Source organism: Betta splendens, chromosome 11, assembly GCF_900634795.4.
Source record: "Betta splendens chromosome 11, fBetSpl5.4, whole genome shotgun sequence".
Classification (NCBI taxonomy): domain Eukaryota; kingdom Metazoa; phylum Chordata; class Actinopteri; order Anabantiformes; family Osphronemidae; genus Betta; species Betta splendens.
The window spans coordinates 4,828,205-4,843,256 of record NC_040891.2 but is presented as its reverse complement, the minus strand read 5'-3'; the positions used below and the strand labels follow the sequence as shown (position 1 = coordinate 4,843,256).

The 15,052-nt window shown below is 42.2% G+C and overlaps 2 protein-coding genes across 11 annotated transcripts in view; both read right to left on the bottom strand.

The window, feature by feature from the left end:
- Positions 1–50: 50 nt before the first annotated feature.
- parp10 (poly(ADP-ribose) polymerase family member 10) lies at positions 51–6,218 on the bottom strand. The gene is made up of 11 exons (XM_029166404.3): positions 6,061–6,218; positions 5,254–5,426; positions 4,816–5,055; positions 4,493–4,723; positions 3,372–4,402; positions 3,044–3,256; positions 2,677–2,773; positions 1,645–2,592; positions 1,168–1,301; positions 909–1,083; positions 51–831 (listed from the first exon to the last, which is right to left on the bottom strand). Exons 2-11 carry the CDS (start codon positions 5,423–5,425, stop codon positions 533–535), a joined length of 3,540 nt encoding a protein of 1,179 aa, XP_029022237.1. The 5' UTR covers position 5,426; positions 6,061–6,218; the 3' UTR covers positions 51–532.
- Positions 6,219–8,013: 1,795 nt separating this feature from the next.
- LOC114865468 (CMP-N-acetylneuraminate-beta-galactosamide-alpha-2,3-sialyltransferase 1-like) overlaps positions 8,014–15,052 on the bottom strand; it is a 43,315-nt gene continuing 36,276 nt past the window's right edge. For all 10 annotated transcript variants that reach the window (XM_055512824.1, XM_055512828.1, XM_029166617.3 and 7 more), the window contains 4 exons: positions 13,540–13,719; positions 11,790–11,835; positions 10,988–11,107; positions 8,014–10,882 (listed from right to left, as the gene is read on the bottom strand). In XM_055512824.1, coding sequence (XP_055368799.1) covers positions 10,706–10,882; positions 10,988–11,107; positions 11,790–11,835; positions 13,540–13,719 — 523 coding nt within the window. In that variant the 3' untranslated portion in view covers positions 8,014–10,705. The remainder of the gene's footprint in view (positions 10,883–10,987; positions 11,108–11,789; positions 11,836–13,539; positions 13,720–15,052) is intronic.

Genomic DNA, 15,052 nt, shown 5'->3' with positions numbered 1-15,052 from the left:
TCTTCATCGGTTCATTGTTAAGAGTTAGAAAATAAGCACAGTAAGCGAAATAGTTTTGAAGCACAACATTTAAAGAAGGCTGATTTATATATATAAAAAAATACAGACATTATGCTAATAATAAACATATGGGCAAGTAAACCTTCAGAACCATGACATTATGTTCTGGAAAACACTCATGGATAACACATTGTCATTCAATCCACAAATCATACAATAAACCGGGGAACCAACACTGATTTGCATTAAACATGTAAGGCATCTAGATGTTCTGCGGCCAATAGCAATAGCTTTGGAAGAAACCATCCATTGTAAAAGCACAAGTCTAATCTTCCATCTTTTGGGATGATGTTCAACTTTCCAAATGATCATTGAGAAGCTTTGCTTAAAATTAAGACCAACTAGTTCAACAGTCCCGTCTTGTTAAATAAAAGAAACTGTACAATATAGTACAAAATATGGTACAATAACCTCTTATAAATTATATGCACCTTGCTTGAAACAAATGCATACCTTAAACTAATTAGTTTCCTCAGCGGTGGATTCTCTGGCATGTAATGAGATATTCTGGAAAAGCTTGTGTGTCGTTGAAGATGACAAACATGGCAGGTTTGGTGATGTTGTCCGTCACGCTGTCATATCTGAGGGGGACGTCTCCAGTCTCCTTCAGCGGGGCCGCTTTCATGGAGTGGCAGCCTTTAGTGAAGTCTCCCGTCAGGACCTTGGACACGAAAATGAACTTGTGCCCGTCGGCATTCGGGGGTGAATACTGATCCTGGACAGACAACGCGGAGTTGACAGCAAAATACACCCCCTGACCGTAGACAGTGGCTGTAAGGAGAAACCATGATGTCATATGTCAGACGATACAGGGTCAGAGAAGCAAACGAGTGGCAGCGACAACGCACCGTTCTTCCCGCAGAAGCTCCTGTTGAATCCATGAATGCATATTTCTTTCACGCTCGTCTCGCTTGTGCCGTGGTAGAGGGTCCGTTCGATCTGCGGGTACGTGGCCCGCTGCAGTACGCTGGCCTTCTTCAGTTTGTACTGATTGTACAGCAGTCGGTTCATGAGCTTCTCCACCTAGAGAAAACCGTCAGGTTATTAGAGAGCCACAAAATACTTTAGTCAAAAACACACAATGAAGGTTATTTTTTTTTGTTTCACCTGGATGATTCGAATCTTGCTGTGGTATTCCTGGATGGTCTCGTAAAAATTCTTCACCACATTCTGAAACTCGTCAGATTCCTCATCAACTTTGGCAGCGTCGGGCAAGTTTGAAAGCAGAGAGACTTCCTCTTCTGTTAACAAAAGGGTTTCAGTTTGGTATTTCACTTTAGGGTTCGATTGATCAGCAGAAATACTAGTTGATGGATTCATATATGGAGAAGCAAATCTAGCTTAATGTAAAGACCAATGGGCGAGTTAACTTCAGACTGTGTTACAGGAAGATCTGACACCTCTTTTACAGTTAAGGAGCATATTATATATAGTTTTGGGACTAATTTATATACTGTGTTTGCTACTATACTATACTATACTATACTATACTATACTATACTATACTATACTATACTATACGTCAAGGTGCAAAGCTGAATTCAGTCCCATGTTAAGACTACTTATTACTAAAGTATTCTTTACCTGGTATGTCCTCATCCAAATCCTCAAATTGGAGCAGCTTCCTGGAGATCGTCACAGACTTCCCAGAAGCTACGTTGTACTCCTGCATCTGCTCAAAGTTGATGCTGTGGGGCTGGTTGTCCAGCAGGATGTCCACCTTGCTGAGCTTCATCCTCCAGGCGTTCTCGATGAACACCGTGACGTCGGCCGCGTACGGAGCGGTGTCCGAGGAGGCCGGATCGTGTCGCACCCACCTGACTGTCCTCAGAATGTCCCTGTCAGACACTGAGTGGCTCATTTTGTCCAGAAGGTGTTTCACATCCGACATCCCTCCAGTCACAAAGTCCTTGAAGCCAGACACCGTGATGATGGTGCCTTGGACTTGAATATCGACCGCATGCTTCCTCTTTATCATCTCCAGACACTTCTTGTGGTACTCTGACATGTTCTTTACACTGCTGTGCTCAAGTTTCTCCTCAACCTGCCTTTGAGAGACCTTCTTCCCAAAGGCTATATCCACCCTAATGAGATCACAGCTGTAGCCTGCAAACACAACTAACTGGATGGTGTTGGCTGCCATGATGGCATCCTGTAAGGACACTTCTAAGCGATTTGCTTGCTTGGGGACCCTGCTGCTTCCTTGTACCATCTTCTTGGACAGCTCCAAAGCTTTTTGCAGCTGTTCCTCCTCCTGGTACAAACAACTGGACTCCATCGAGTACTGAATGGCTAACGACAGTTGGGCCTCTTCCTCCAGAGTGCTAGAAAGGCCTTGGGTTCCACCCATAGCGGAACCTTCAGCACAAAGCTGGGATTCGCCCACTAACACGTCCTCATCCATTAGGCTGGCTGGTTCCTCTGCTGTGTAAAGGTCCACATCTTCTATGTCTAGCTGGTCTGAACTGGCGGTCCCCACACCGAGCCCTTGGTCAATAGCTGAGACGATTTTCTTCGCCTCATCTAATAGTTCTACAAAGAAGTACATACATGTGCTGTCAATGTTGTTAAAACCAACAGACAAATATAAACTATTATCAAGTAGATGAAATTTACTTTTGTTCTGGCTTCCGTTAAAAACGTTTGAGTCATCCATAGATGCTGTCTGGAAGTTTTTCTGGGACATCAGCTCCAATGCAGTTTCAAAAATGTCCTGGATAAAAAAGGAAGTAAACAGATTATTCTACAATTAAAATGAGTGTGACACATTTACTGTTTTAAAGGGGCCAAACATTTGGGTTTGTATGTTTAAGACTGACAATTAGCAAAACAGCACACAAATAAATGCATCAACAGTGACTGATGGCCTTGTGTTCACAACAACTCAGCCAACTCAGCTACAGGTTATACACATTATAGCCTGCAGGCAGTTATGACAGATACAACATGACAATCAGGTCTGCTTTGGTCATGGCTAGGTCACCTTGTGGGGCAGGGGTCGCCACGGCGTGTGCTTTGTGCCGATGGTGACCTGAAACTTCGACTCCATCTCGTTCAGGATGCTCCTGCACTCCTGCTCTTCGAGGAAGCGGGCCACTCCCGGAGCGTTGACCGTGATTGTTCTGGTGCAGATGGACGAGACCACACCTTGCAGCACCTCCTCGGCTATTTGACACGCTACTGCGTTGCCGTGGATCTGTCGGGTACATGTACAGTGTGATGAAAATTTCTACTAATACTAATCATGTACAAAATAACATTTCTGCCAGTGCTTAGTAAAATACAGTATGTAATATTAACGTATAGCAGACCTTTAACCCACAAACATCGTCTGCTTCAAGTGGAAAAATAGACACTTGGTCCATGTCAGCCAGCAGTTGATGACAATGGACTTGGATGTACTTCAGCATGCCTGGCTCCATGGAGATGACGGTGTCTCTTTCAATGGGCATAGCGAGAAACTCCTGGATTGCGGTCTGCTTGTCACGCTCCATCCCTTTCAGAGTCACCAAATCAATATTCCCCCCTCGCTCCGACACCTTTACAGAGGCGAAGCCCAGAGCCTGCAGGAACTCAGACCACTCTCTGCAATGTAATATGCCCCCGTGGTCTTCATCCACTGGCATGCTGATGAGACACACGCTGGACTTTAAAAAGCTACACGCCTGGGTGGTGGAATTCTGAGAGAGCGATGTTACCACAACTTCAGAGTCTGATACAGAATACATGGTGGGTGACCCGGATTGATTCATTTCCTGCAGTAGACGCTCCTTCACATCTTTTCTCGCAAGAAACTGAGCCGTCTCTGGCTCGAGGGTGAAACGAGCCTCAGCCATGTTGCCATTAAAGTCCGAGACGCTGCGTTTCATGTGCTCCAGCTCTTGTGTGTCAGTGCCTTCAATGTGCACGCCGTCATCTTTGATTTGAACGGCGACATTCGGGTGAGTCTTTTTAATGTTCTCCGTGAGGGGGCTCAGTTTAAGCAAAGCTAGTTTTACTGGGTCACCAGCGACAACGTGGCTCGACGGTGCAACTGCGTCCAGTGTTTGATGCTCCATAAGGTCCACCTCTGCCCCCTGAACCACCTCGGAGGCAGCAGCAGGCTCTGGGGCTGTCGGGGAGGAAGACGGGCTGCCGGCGTCAGCTGCAGCTGCAGCGGGAGGACTGATCTGCATCTGATTATCACTCACGTCCTCTGTGCTGGTCTCAGCCATGTCCTGGCTTTTAGTCATAGTGCTCTGTGATGCTGTGTCTCCTTTAGAATGAAGACAGTCAAAGTAGGGTTTTACGCTCAGCGCAGCACTGTTCAGATTGTGATCGAGGTTCAGGACTCTGTCGACTGCTGTTAGAATAAAAAGGCATTATTCAGAAAACTGTTGTAACAAAAGAACCCTTAAACGAGTTTTAAAGGTTGAACGGTAACAAAACTTACATTCATAGTTGACGAAGGAAACCTTTGCGGTATCCTCTGATAACATCGTGACCTCCCTCACCGTCTGACTCCCACCTTTGCCGCTCTCAAAGTACAAAGTGAGTGCATCCAGGGAGATGCCAGGCTGCAGGTTCTCCACTAAGACGGAATCCGTTCGTTTGACCTGTTCCAGTGTTACACTGGCTTTATCAAGCATCTTGTTGGAGATCTTGGCACTGAGGTTTTGGAAATCTGTAGAAAACAGTTCAAGGAATGATAGTAGAGGAAATTTAGAACTTCAAAATGTCTTTTTTAAGAAGAAAGACCAGAACATTTAGAAAGACCTTTTGAGAACGGCTCGCTGAGGTGAATGAGAATTAAATCCCCTCCCGGTGAAGGACACAGGGTGTAGTCTCCAACATCCAACCCCATCATATTCTCCACATAAAGCTCGATCAAATTCACCATGGTGGTGGGTTTGATTCCCCGCAGCAGTAATCGGCACTGGTCCACTGGGGCAGCCTTTCTCACAGTCAGCTCCACATTATGAAGCACGTGATGCTTTTTAAGCACCTGTGATGCAACTGTCAAAAAGATGTTTAGACTTGGTTATCAAATCGAAAAATTAAAAGTTGACAATATATATATATATATATATATATATATATATATATATATATATATATATATATATATATATATATATATATATATATATATATATATATATATATATATATATTTATATATATTTGCATACAACAATATATGTTTCCACTTGCCTGCAGCATCTTCAAACACCAGCACAGCCCGGTCGCCCCTCGTCTCCACAGAGACGAGAGGGCCTCCTCCAGAGCGCCGATTCTCAAAATACAGACACAGCAGCTCCTCGTCCAATGCTTCAGGCGGCGCCAGCACCTCCACCGTCCTCTCCTCCGGGCTTCCAACTGGCATCCTGACCAACACACAGACATCATACTGTAGCTGATGTGGAGCAGACATGGCTTTGTCTCATTGTGAGGTTTTCCAGCTGTTCACACTGTCGCTCAGACAAAAAGGGCGATGGGTGATTTCTCCATTTGCAGGAGTATCTTAGTTCTGATCAGGGTTGAGAATGACCAATCTGAATCACTCCCCCATAACTCATAATCTAAAATCCAGCTCATCTGAGTCTTTTATTTGTTTTCCTCAACTTAGTTACTAGGTAAAGTTAAGACTAAACACATTTTGCTTTAAGTCTGTCTGAGTTGACAAACGTCAAACGCAGCCATGGAAGAACTTTCTTTACAGAGTTTAGTTCTACCAACCGAAAACTACTTACATGTAACTCACTCTAAAGCCAATTAATGTTTATTACAGTAAATGCGATCGTTAATATTTATATTTGGGGACATAATATGTGCATGCACAACTCATTTGAATTGAGTTCTGCCCTGGTCTGTGGTGACGGGACTGTGGCCTACACCTGACTAGAAAGTGAAAGTAACTGCTACAGTCGCCGTATTGACGCGGTGAGGCTCTAATGTGTCGCAGCGAGCTTTGTTTCCATCAGAATACACTTCCCCCGGTGTTTTCAGATCACTACGTACCTGCGCTACGGGATAAACATCATCAACATCATCTGTTCATAAGCTCCGTCCGTACAACTGCTGAGCAACGGACTTCCTCGTACTGACGTGACGCTCGCCAGCGAGGCGACTCTAAGAGTCGGTTCTTCGGAACGTTCGGGAAGAGTCGACTACTGTCGGGAAGAACCGTAACGTCAGAGGCGGGACTGTCGTTTGATCGGCATGCCGTGCAGCCAATCACATGCAAGAACAGACCAAGACGATGCCAATATGTGAAGTCCGTTCGGAATACACGCGGTGTGGTGGTACGGGCCAGGAACACGGCGATAAAGACTGCGGAGATGTGTTTAAATGAAGCTGGAGGAACTAGTAAAACCAATAAAAAAATATCGATACTAAATGAGCAGCTGGAGGAGCCAGCTCTTCTAAGGAAGCTGAGGCCAAAGAGCTCCGCTCGCTTGCCACTAAAAACTACCTATTATGAATGTCGTTTCTTCTTCTTCTGCTTTTATAATTGTTACCACTGTTTGTGGTTAAAATGAAACTTCTATCATTACACTGAATAATTAAAAGCTAACACACAAGATGCTAATCTTGTAATCGTTATTCATGTGCTGCTCTCCCATCATACATTCATGTAATTCTTCCAGCAGAAACTGCTTTGAACCAAAAAACCTTTCAGCCACTCCAACAAATCATTATAATGTCCGACCTCTTAGCTGTTTTCCCTCCAACCAACACATCTATGATTAAAGCACAAAAAAAAAATCTATTGTGGGATTCGATTTTAAGGTTTCTGTGTAGGAGTAGGACTTTACAAGCCGCACTCTCCTCGGCCTCTGAAAATGTTGGCATTCCTGAGACACCAACATGGTTCCTGCCACAGTTACAGGTTCGTGGCTGCTCTGCCCGACGTCATTATCTTCACGACATTTTGCAGTGGTGGTTGAACATATCCACACTTTCACATTCTGTCACATAAATGCCCTTCTGCAAACATGAACAACACTGAAGAATCCTCATTACCGCCACTCATACATTAGAGCCCTGTTACTTCAGTTACCCTTTGCGTTGTCTAAAAGGTCAAACCAGTTAAACCAGTGTACTCTCATGGTATTACTCCTACAAAAAGATGCCTATTCCAGCTTGCGGACAGTCTATTACAGGGCCACACAGAGAGACAAACAACCATTCACGCACACACTCACACCTACGGGGAGGGAGAGTAGCCAATTAACCTAATCACATGTCTTTGGACATGGAGGGAAGCCGGAGAGAACCCACGCAGACACAGGAAGAACATGCAAACTCCACACAGAATGAATTATGCCATTGAAACAGGCCATCATGTCCCAAAATATGAGAAAAATTCATGACTTTAATACTTTGCCTCCACCCAAGTTCTATAAATTCATATTTTGGAGTCTATTAACCGTGTGATTGAACATGGTCTACAGGTTTCTGGCCCACATGGTTTGAAGGTCTGTAATATATGAGTAGAGTCTGTGCTGTCTAATAGCTGAGTTATAGTTATAGGCAGAACTAGATGCAGCTTTCTAGCACTTCCATAAATTCTATAACCCCTAAAAATCTAAATACGTTTTGCTATTGGACATTTTAGATTTTACTTCCATGTACTTCCAAATGACTTACAAATGTACTTTATGAGTGCTAACACTATTCACTAACATGCAAATTGATGATTTTATGTAAGTCATTTAGATGTGGTACAGTATGTGCCTAATGGCTGAAACACACTTTCAAGACAAATAAACCCCCATCTACTGTGTAATTATTAAATGATTTGTAGGAACTTCAGACTAATTCCCTGTTTTTACCTTGGCCCTGTGTCTATTATAAGCGACTCAAACGCTTCTGACTGCACTGCAAAGTATAAACTCCATCCTGTGCATGCAGCGCTGGGTCTAGATGTACTGATTGCAATTGTGTCACACCATTCAGGAACAATACATCTGACGATAACAGCTGTAGTTTAGTTTATTTTTTTGAAATAAATAAAATAAAATAATAAATGAAATCAGCTCATTGCAAACACAGTTATCTTTCGTTATGTGTATCATCCCCTAATAGTATCCCATCACGTGATGCTGTAATTGTGGTGATTATTACAGCAGAAAACTGGCATGAAAGCAGAGAACTGCTTCCTTTTACGATACAGAATGGACTAAAACCTTGGGAACATTCAGACATTGACACATTTTCAGTCTATTCAGCGTAGAAATAGTGGGAAAAAAAACACATTACTGACAGCTACACAGAGAAGAGAACTCAAACGAACGCCCCCTCACTAATTAAAGTTGAGCATGGACCTTTTATACCGATAGGAATGAGATGAATTCACGAGGAATCTTTGCTAACTGAAAGCATTAAAAAACAGAAGCAGGAAGGTAAAAAGGCCATGTGTGGACAAAACAAGGACTGACTTATATTTGCAATCATATCAATATTTAGCTATTTTAACTAATAAAAATGTCCAAAGAAATATCATAAAATAACAAATTAAATATTTATGATTTATTAACCTCCTTCGTTTTCACATGCTTTTTGTAATGCTTCACAAAAGCTCTGCTCGTGTTTTGCAACATGTTGGGAGTTAACAGATTACTGAATATGTGAATAATTCAGGTTTTCATTATTCATATCTCCCACGTAAGTCAGTGACCCGAAGCTGCTTTAGACCAAACAAACACTGCTAATATAAAAATGTTATTTTCATGAAGATACTGTGTAAGGGTTCATTTAATTACTTTATTATTAAAACAGGACTTCAGGTGTAAAAACAGCAACAAAAAATAGACTTGCATGACAAATGTTATGTCTTACTATTAAAAATCATCATAAAGGTCTAAAATGATAATGCTGATTAATGGTGTTGTCCACTAGGTGACAGTGTCCCCTGCAAAACAGTTGTACATCACCGTGGCAACACAAAATACTCTATGTACAAGGTGGCTGACAACCAAATGCTGTGTACTGTTTGTCTTTAAGGCACATGGAGCAAATCATATCCTAATAGAAGCCAAATACCGAAGAAGACATGTTTACTGAAGTATTACATAGTCATATATATCTACACTTATACAGTAAGTTCAGCAAGTTAATAGGTCTCGCAAAACATATTGTCTGTGTAAAAGCTCCCCAAGCTGTGTAAAAGTATGTAAAATGGCTTATTATATGATACGATGCATATGGTTCATTCAAATTGATAGTTTACACAAAAACATAATGTTATAAAAGGTACAATTAAAGGCACTTAACACTGACTTTTCATGTCACAAATGTACATCACATCTGTAGATGACGTCACTGATTAATTGTAAGGCACCACAGTAAAGGCTGTGTCATAGTCCATGATCAGCGACTCGACTGAACAAACACTTCGGCTTCTGATCCCCTCCAGTGTCTCTTGTAAAGCGCCTGGCCGCACTGAGCGATGAAGGTTTGATTGATTCCTTCACGACCGGGCTGCTTCTAATCACTGACCGCCCACTTTAACAAACTGCCTACTTCAAGGGACGTGAATGAAAATAATGAACCCTGGAATTGGACGGAGAGTTTGCATCCTTCTTTCGTGCATTGTTCTGAGCTGCTGCAACACACAGTGCTGCCAGAGAGTTTACACTATATTGGAGCTACTGTACTAAAGGGTCTGTGAGGCTGTACAGCAATGCACGAAGCCGTCGTCATGCTATAACGTTCACAACGACAATGGTATTTTGGTGAAAGTTGTTTGCTAACATGCTAATGACTGTTCATTAAGTCCAAGCAGGGGTGATTAGATTTGCAGGCATTTGGTTGCTTGCCAAGGTTTTTACCTAAGAAATGCCAATCTTCAGAAATAAACTGAATAAACAAATTAAAATATTCATGTGACACGTTTAGGAGAATTTATTTTACTGCACGTGGTCATTGTGTTTGGAAGCAGGGCTCTGTGCGGCTTGGAGTCACTTGAACTCGTGCTCTCTGTGTTACAGAGCCCTCTGGGTAATCTCCGTATGTGACATTACAGTAAAATACTCCAGATTCTCTTTAGGCTTGTTTTGAGCCTGATTTCAAGTGTCCTGGGCCTGTCGCACCACATTTCACAGCTGCAGCCACGCAGCCACGCAGGCGGAAACAAAGCAGCTCTGCTGGTTAGTTGCGTTTAGTTGTTTCCTGATTCTCTCACACACCTGTCACTACTCATCACTGGCATATGTGAGGCCATTCGAATATATATTTACTGAATGGTCAAGTCTTTTCTGTTTCGAGGCTCATCAAATTTGCTGCCTGCCAGTTCTGACAGCAGGCGGATCTTTAAATAGAATTGACAACAACAACTTTCCATTCACTCCTCTCAGCGCTGTGATTATGCATTATTATGGCACTTTGGCTGCACTCAGTGTAAAAAACCTGTAGTCACAACACATATGGTGTAATACTGTATAATACTAAGTGTGGAACGTGTGGCAGTTTGGTCTGATGATCTGTCAACTGTAGGTACAAGTAACATTTTTTAAATCTGAGGTTAAGGAACATAAAAGGTAACAGCGCAAGAGGAAAACAATGACAAAGATGTTCATTACACGGATCCAGGCAAAAAAAAACATTACAAAACTAATGAGGTCCATTTGGTGGTTGTCCCACTGCGCATATGGGCCCGCTATCATCTGCCTTTAAACATTTGGATTTTGTGCTTGTCTGCCAACAGCAGGGTGACGTTATATTCGTAATCTCCGTCATGGACTCCCGTGTGCCTAAAAGCTCCAGCCAAATGGTTGTCCTCCTCCCAGTAGTGGTGCCAGTTTCCATACTGGTCTGCGCCAAATCCAAACACACTGACCTGGAGCGTGAAAAGGAACGGGAGCACGGTATAGTCACACATCAGATACAAAACACTCGACTGAGGGTTTTTTAAATTTCATACACATGCAGCGCTTTGCCTCACCTGGTCACAGATGTGGAGGGCGAGCAGCAGGCTGAGAAATCCGGTGGAGGGATAGCGCCCATGACCCTCGAGCCAGGACTCGTAGACGTATTTGAAGAACGTTGGACTGTAAATCAACACCTGCAGTGGAAGTATAAGAATTTTTTTTTAAATGTAGCATGCAGGTTTGTTTGGACTAATGACCTATAAACAGATTTCCTCCCGTATGACACATATATCAGGTCACTGTTCAAAGTCTGATCCGACGGCTTTGAACATTCGCTTTCCCACATTCCCTCCAGCTCATGCCTAGATGAGTTATGTGTTTGTATTAAATAACATCTGTATCACAGCTACAGACTACAATGGAGTGCACATTTATCTTCCAACATCAGTCTTTACCAAACTGCTATTGTTTCACTGTATATTTCATCTGCGAGTAGAGGGTGATTGACATTTCATTTATTCTTGTATCGCGGCAGAGACATCTCACATTAAGAACTGTCATTTTGTGGATGAAGTGTATGTGTTAGTAAAACGTACTGGAATAGTGCTTTGGTGCTTTTCTGACTGCAGCTACGTACCACTTGTCAAAGTGAGTTAAGTTGGAGAATTACTCAGGTTCTTGTGCTACTTAAACTAATAAGTAATTACCATAAGTACAATGTTATAGTATATGTATTTGTAATACTAGACCTTAAAAAATTAGATTGTTTACTGTAGGTCATGTGACCTGTTCATTGTTAGTATAATAATAAACCGATGTTCATGAACATTCAAATAAAGTAATAGGATAACTATTATAACTATTGGTATAACTCACCTTGTCTTTGTTGGCCTTTATCCTGGGAATGACAGGTACATACGTGCTGTAAGACAGAAACACATCAGAGGCTTCAGTCTGGAGTCTGCATCAGGAATGTCACAGCAGTCTGAGGAAAGCTGATTAAACATCTTAGCCTGTTTCTCTAAGTAATCACAGTGACATATGCTCATGGTCAATTTTTTCTGTTTTTCGCTATTTGCATCATTCATCACACAAGGGCACGGAGCGCGGAGCTGTTTGTCATTCCTGCCTGGCGAAGACAAACAGTGCAAAGATAAGACGTGTGAAGGGGAGGAGGCAGTTTGTGCGGCTCCCGTGAGGTGGCCGTCGAGTTTACATCTAAAGAGAGTCTGGACTCAGCAGCCAGAGAAGCCAGATGTTAGAAGCACAACCTTTACATCATTTTAAACCGTACGACACACCACTGTTGACTGAGTTGAAACAATAGTCATCACTTTTACAGTATTATACTCTCTGACACTGTATTGACCAAAAATGCGTAGATGCCTCTAAATCTATTTTAAACATCCAAGATTCTCTTCTTTCCTGCAGCAGCTGTTTTAATACTATTAATTCATAGCCACTACTCTGATTGGCTGTAGTTGTTCACTTTCACTCAATCACTGATAGGGTATAGTTACTGGCTGCCACAGGAGATGCAGTCTAAAGCTGATGACAGTAAAACCATTGTCCATTTGTGTCTGAGCGTGACATCACCAGTGGCACAGATTCAGACCCGCTCGCATCCAAGGCAGGAGTTTTATTGCTTTAATGAACCACCCCCTAAAATTAGTTTTCACTGCACAACACCAGCTCTTTAAAGGAAAGTTTATCAAGGCTGTTGACTCTGCAGCAACACATCTCATTAATGTATTATATATATATTTTACATAAGTTCTGTTTTTAAATTTTACTAGTCCAAGCCGTAGCCGTATGTATGAGAAGTGTTTTAATTCATAGACGGTTACTGATGTAAATTAATTAGAAACACAGTAAAAAAACACCACTGAGCCCAGACCTATGTGCTGGGCTGGTTCAGCAGTACTTTAATGATGCACGACGATTGCTTTGGCAGAGCTGCATTTACATTTAAAGCGTTTGTTTGGCTTCACTCGTCCTTCTGCCGTCCAACATGTTGGCAGCCACATTAATTAGCAGAGGCTTCATTTTTTCCTGAGAGTAGTCAGGCTAATGATTACGCTAATCGAGCTAATGTTAAGGTCACAGTGAATGAAGGAACCTGAGTGATTATCATTGCATACGACAGACAGAGTCAATGTGATTGTTATGACAATGCGTCATGAATCTTGAGGCAACTTCTACATGTCTGGCCTATTAAATACTGTAGGGTTTTGATGTCTTTGACAAATATGGTGATTAATGAAGCATGTCTGCAAACGATAAACGCTAATTAATATTTTCTAGTTTTCCATAATAATGCTGAAAGATTAATAATTACAGCCTCTGTAAACTCTGAATGCAGAATTAGCTTTTAACTTGGTAGGATGCCAACATGATACATAAAGCTTAAGAAAAAAAGCTCAAGATCTCTACACATTACACAGTAGTCATCATGATTGACAGAAAGCTCATAATATAAACCTTCTTTCTATTTTGTCTATTCCACGATCCTCAGCTCAAGTTAGCTGCAAATACCTGGAAACCAAAGAGTTGAACAATAATGCCAGAGCTCAAAGACACTAAAATGCCATTTTAATGAGTTCTAACCTTTCATCAGTTCACTTACTGTTCAATGGTGCCCGTGGTGAGGGCACTGATGATCCACTGAAGATCCAGCGTCTTGAAAGGGATCAGCACCAGGCTGATGCTGTTGTCCAGGTCTATGGCGCTTTCAGGATACATGACATGATGAGTTGTTCTAGTGCCCACATCCTCCTCGAAGCCAGTAGTGCGAGCCTGGTTCATTCTGTGGGGGCAAAGGAGAGATGATTGCATCTGGGTTGATTTTAATGTTACAGAAATGGGAAGCATTTATTCTAATTTTGTTATAATAGTTTTTTTACTCTACAAAAGACCCTGTGTCTTGACACACAGCACTAAGACATGCAAAAAGCAGCTATTATCACTATTTTGAGAAAGAAATTAAATCAAACCAAAAACAATAAAACTAGCACTGTTGTTTGCAGTTTCAGAACAATCCAGAGTTCACTGGGCGCAGCAATCACTGCCTGGCACACTGGGCGAGGCTTCCTAATTATTATGTCTAACAATACTCATTCAAGATGAAGCAGTAATTGGCGGGGATTCACTTGGCTTGGTTTTGGTCAGTGAAAGGAGGCGACACACGATAGATCGGAAAAAAAAAAAAAAACATGAAGCCGACCTCCCATGACGAGCATCACCTGTTTGGCTGCCCTGCTCTGAGCAATATCATCCTTCTCATTACCGACTCTGAGATGACAGCTATAAAGCATCTTGACATTTTCAGCCTGAGCCTGTCAAGGCTGGCGATGACCTCCTGCAAGAAGCACTTTGTGTCTCAAAGTGATGAGATTTTTTTTTCTCCTATTTCGTGTTTCATGCAACTTTAGAAATAAGATGCAGCCAGGTAGAAAAACTGAGAGACGACACCCTCGTACATCTGAATCTATAAGGCAGCCTTGGGCAAACAGAGCACACATATAACAAAGTTAGATGAAAAATAATTAGACAATTACTGGCAAATGGTTCATTAATCCATACCCCGATTTCTTTCACATGGTGGTTTGCCATTTGTGTCTTTGCTAACGCAAAAAAATGCTGCAGACACGTAAAATAATTTATGTTGTCTTGGCTGCATCACTGAGTGCAATGTTGAACTGGAGAAGAAAACACACGGCTCAGATTCTATCCATACTTAGAATTGTTGTTGTTAAATCGTCCTTTCACACCAAACATCACCTTTACTGTTTGTCCTCCAGTGAAAACGAGTGAGTCCTGAAACCCAATTAGCACAGAGACATCAGTGGGTTGTCAGGTTAAAAGGAAACACCACCTATTAAAAACTAAAACATTAGCCCGAAAACTGAAAACAAGAGGGAAGTGGAGACTTGCTGCACAGACCGTTTACCGGAGCAACCGCCGCATCTGTGAAATAATAAAAAAGCTGCTTCCTCCCAGAAGAGAGAAGCGGTGTCAGCAATAATGAAGATGCTACTGACGCCGGGCTAATTGTTCTGATGCCGCCTCATCGGTGGCTGCGTTTAGTATTTTACTGATGTGTCATTTAACGTGAAAACCCCCAGCGCAGCCTGTTCCCT